General features: G+C 39.3%; 1 protein-coding gene across 1 annotated transcript in view; it reads left to right on the top strand.

Annotated features, from left to right (window-relative positions):
* LOC103738756 overlaps positions 1-4,916 on the top strand; it is an 88,532-nt gene that overhangs the window by 2,380 nt on the left and 81,236 nt on the right. Inside the window, exon 3 of the mRNA XM_029566325.1 lies at positions 197-403. Coding sequence (XP_029422185.1) covers positions 197-403 — 207 coding nt within the window. The remainder of the gene's footprint in view (positions 1-196; positions 404-4,916) is intronic.

Below are 4,916 nucleotides of genomic sequence, written 5' to 3'. Positions count from 1 at the left end.
TTTTGCTGATGGAGATTTGATGTTTCCATTTCTGTAATCAAGTCGGTTAATGAAAGTACTGTTTTTTATACAAGCCAAAGTACTAATTAAAATAATGATGTGCTTATTGTCAGCATAAGGCTTTTTCTTTTGTCTTAAATTTCAATATCTACTTCTTAAGAGTACTGCTTTGTGATATATCTACCACTAATTTTAGTTTTTCAGCACCGTCAACAAAAACATCAAATTGAGGAAGATTTGAAAAACTGTACTCAAGAAAACCACATCTTGAAAAATAAGATGTATTTAAAAGAAGAAATGTTGAGAAATCAGTCTACAGAGTATGAGATCCTCAAAAGTGTTAAAGAAGGGAAAAGATGCCCCATGGAAAATACAATCAGTTTAAATTGTTTAAATCCTGCAGGTATGGAGCAAATCTTGAATAAAAAATTACATTATTTTGTATTGTTTCTTCTCCTAAATTGTTGAAATCTAAAATGCAGTGTTTGAGCTAATGATGTGTGGGTTGATGGACAATTTGTATCTCTTAAATATACTTGGGTTTGAGTTTGTTTATTTCATATGTGGGACTGGCAGCCCAGAAGCCCTATTTGGATTGGTAGAACCTTTTAGTTTCTAGCACTCAGAGACTATTCTGACATTCTTACTGCTCCCAACAGATGGAACAGCATGTCATCTCTTCGAAAATCTAGCTCATTTTGCTCTTGGTGGCAAATTCAAGTCTCCCACTTTGTTGGTGATGTGGAATATGGAAGCTGTGAGTTAGAGTATATTTACTAAGTAATTAGGCTAAATAGGACTCAAGGACTTTTATGCAGATGCAGTCATAAAAATAATTGTGTGTGTTGTGTCTATTTTCATTCTGCTTCAGAAAATTTATGCCACTTTATGACCAAAATATCCTCCATGCATCACATTTGTGGGCTTTAGCATTGCATCCATACTTGTGTAACTCTGTGTACTGATACTGTTAATAATGCCCGAGATGACAATATGAAATATTATGAGTAAATTTTGTTATCTTGTATAATGCCCTGGTTATCATCAATTGACCTAATAAACAATTGTTTAACATTTATTCAGGTTTTAGAGTTTATAAAGAGCTTTGCATATAGTCTCACTTTATGATAGTAGAAGTTAACTATCTTCATTATTAAAGGCTCAATAATATTTTAAACACTGGTACATTATAAAATACATGACAAGAAGAGAAAAAAAACTCCAAAAATAATGTTTCAAATGTTTCTGAAGTTTTTAACTAGATAATTCCAGGAAAGTTTATTTCAAAGGTTGATACCTATGAAGGTCTCTCAACTGGAAGTGGTATCTTTTTACATTTTTAAATTGAATTTTTGTGATTTTTATACAATATAATTTGATGGTATTTAGATCTTCTCCCCCATCTGCACATCCCCCAACTGCCCCCAACCAATTCAATGTAATCCACGATATGTATGTGCACACACACACACACACACACACACACACACATTATGGTCTATAGAGTCAGATTTATGTCCTCACATGTCCCTCAGCATGGGTCCATCCACTGGACCCTGGCCTACTTACAAAGGTCTCATCTCCTCAGGTGTGTTGGTGCATGCCTTTAATCCTAGCATTCAGGAGGTAGAGGCAGGGAGATCTCTGTGAAATCTAAGTCAGCCTGGTCTACATAGAGAGTTCTGGGCCAGCTGGGGCTCAGGGAGACTGTTCTGGATAGCTTTAGTGTCAACTTGGCACACCTGGGTTGGGTTGAGGGCACCTCAATTGGGGGATTGCCTTCATTGAACTGGCCTGTGGCCATGTCCATGGGGTATCTTCTTGATTGTTGAGTGATGTGGGAGGGCCCAGCCCACTGTGGGTGGTGCCACCCCTGGGCAGAAAATTGTAATGTAGAAAATTCACTCAATCGGTGGTGCACGTGAACTTAGAACAGGCCAGCTGCCAGTAGGGATCTCGAGAAGTTGGGAGCAGCGCTGCACAGCAAAGCCCCTGCACCAAAGGGAAGACACCATTGCTACCATCCATTCACTAGATTTTGTAAATCTGGTGGAACACATAAACAAACTTAAATTTAAAAGAAAAAATAAGCAGCAGAGATTTGTTCAAGGAAGTACAGTTTTGCTATAAACAGATACCTGGTTCCAACAACACTACACTGCAAAAGTCACACAGCAGAAACAGAGGGGAAAGTAGTTAGTTGGTAGTGGTCAGAGTGTTTTGTCACAGCAGTGGAGAAACAAACTAAGACAGAGACCTTGTGTCAAAAAGGACCAAAAAGGGGGGTTGGAGAGAAGGCTCCACTGTTAAAAGCACTGGCTTCTCTTGCAAAAGACCCAGGTTCAGTTCCCAGTACTTACATGGTGGCTAACAACCTTCTGTAACTCCACTTACAGGGACTCTGACACCCTCTTCTGACCTCTGCTGGCATTGCATGACACAGCTGCACTTACATACATGCAGGCAATATATTCATACACATTAAAAAAAAAAAAAAGACCAAAAAAAAAAATATAAAGAGTCCCTTCCCTGTGAGAGACTGTGTCTCCCCTCCCATTCCAGGCAGCCATCAGTTGTCGGGTTAGATTGGGGTTTCTTATCCACTTTCTCATGTCTATGCTGGGATTTTGTCTGATTTGAGTTTGCATGGGGCTTGTACATGCTGCCACCATTGCTGTGAGTTCATATGAGCAACTGACCAGCTGTCTGGAGAAAATCATTTCCTTGTGGTCATCCATCACTACTGGTTCTTACAATCTGTCTGTCTCCTCTTCCACATTGATCCCTGAGACTTGAGAGACAAAAGTTACATATAGGTGTCCTATTCAGGGATAAGCAATCTGCAGCTTCTTGTTTCTCTGCACATTGGCTAATGTGGGTTTCTGTGTTATTCACCATCTGCTGCATAAGGACTTCTCTTTTGTGAGAGATGAAAGATGCATTCATCTTATGTGTAACGGTTGCATTGAAAATGTGCCTCATAGGGCTGTGTCCCATGGACAGTTCTCTGAGTTTGACCAGTTGTTTGTTAGTTTTCATCTGTTCCAAAAACAGGTTTTTTTTGGATGAGTAGTGAGAGTTATACTTGTCTGTAAATATAAGTATTTACATTAAATATAAGCATTTAGATTACAGTAAGAAATTATGTTGGTCTAGGGATGTGGCAAAAGTAGGATTTTGATCTATCATGTGTATTTGACTATCTTTACAGTACAACACATACGTTCTCTCCTATTGAGGAACCCTAATTCCAATTAGACAGCTGTTGATTGCCTCCAAGATAAAAGTGCCACTACTGCACCAATAGCAATATTTTCCTGGGTCATTCGTTGTTATCAGTCTTTACAGTTGGGAATGACCATTCACTGATTCTCCCTTGGAAGCTTGCATAGTATCTTCTGATACCATGGGAGTTAGTCTTCAAGGAGGAGGCTTCCAAGTCAGTTCCATCTCAATTGCCCCAAGACTGTCTGTGTCTGAAGTGTAGAATCCTGTCTTCAGCAATAGGGTCTTATCTTCAAGTTTGGGGAGGCAATCAGGGTTGTGGTAATAACCTGTGTTATTTTGGGGAGTCTCTTTAACTACCCTGACCAATAACTCAAGGGGAGGTTTCTCCTGCTTGTCAGTGTATGTGTATGTGTGTGTGTGTGTGTATGTGTGTGTATTATACATATATAAGTAGTATGTGTATTTTTCAGTAGGATTTGCACTAATATATTTCCCTTTGGTTTTTCACACCATCTAAGCATTACCAATCTCCTCCTCTCCCTGTATAACTCCCTCCCCAGTTAAAGTGCCCCCCTTTTCCCCATTTCTCCCTTGCTAACACCTGTCTCCTACTATCCCCCTTTCTTGAGTCCCTTCTTTCCCTTCATCACCATGGTTACCTTCCATTTTCCAGGTTTCTGTGATTATATCAAGGTATATACTCACGTGTTAGGATTTGGAGCTAAGCTAAGGTCCACAAATGAGAACATGCATCAGTTGCTTTTCTGAGTCTGTGTTACTTCACTTAGTACAACAGTTTCTAGTTCCATTCATTTACCTGCAAATTTCATAACTTAGTCTTTCTTTACCACTAAGCAGAACTCTATTTTATAAATGTACTACCTTTTCATTATCCGTTCATCTGTTGAGGGGCATTTAGGTTGTTTCCTTTTCTTAGCTATTGTGAAAAAGAGCAGCAACAAACAGGATAGTGCAAGTGTCTCTGTAGTAGGATGAGTCCTTTGGATATAATGCCAAGGAGTGGTATAACCAGATCATGTGGTAGACTTATTTTTAGATTTTTAACACTTTCCCAGTACTGATTTCCATAGTGGTTGCACCAGTTTGCAATCTTACCGACAGTGGATGAGGGGTCCCCTTTCCCGCATCCACACCAGCATTTGGTGCCATTTGTTCTCTTGATCCTAGCGATTCTGATAGGGGTTAGATGAAATCTTAAAGTGGTTTTGATTTACATTTCCCTAACTACTAAGGATGGTGAACAATTTTATGGTGTTTCTTAGCCATTTTTATTTCTTCTTTTGAGAGCTCTCTGTTCAGATCCACGGCCCGTTTTTTAAAAAACTTTTACAAAGACTTTATTGAGAATTTCATACATGCATATAATTTCATGGATTTTGATCAAATCCATGCCTACTCCCTCCCCTTCAACATTCCCCCCCTCTGAAGAGGTAACCCTAAAATCTTTTAAGGATTACATACAAGCTCCCAAATCTTTTTGACATTTTTTGGCCTTTGGAACAGAGTATGTTGCTAACAGGCCCAAGGATATTTTGACTTTTCGGCAAGAAACTGGCTACATTTCTTTGGGATCTTTTTACCCTAACCGCCTAGCCAATTCCTGCCTCCCATTCTTATAACGCCATCCTCTGAAGGGGTTACCCAAATTGCCAATAGGGAATAGGGAC

The sequence above is a fragment of the Nannospalax galili genome, unplaced genomic scaffold (genome assembly GCF_000622305.1).
Source record: "Nannospalax galili isolate Female #2095 unplaced genomic scaffold, S.galili_v1.0 scaffold859, whole genome shotgun sequence".
Classification (NCBI taxonomy): domain Eukaryota; kingdom Metazoa; phylum Chordata; class Mammalia; order Rodentia; family Spalacidae; genus Nannospalax; species Nannospalax galili.
The sequence above is the reverse complement of the archived record's forward strand: the minus strand, read 5'-3'. Positions and strand labels throughout refer to the sequence as shown.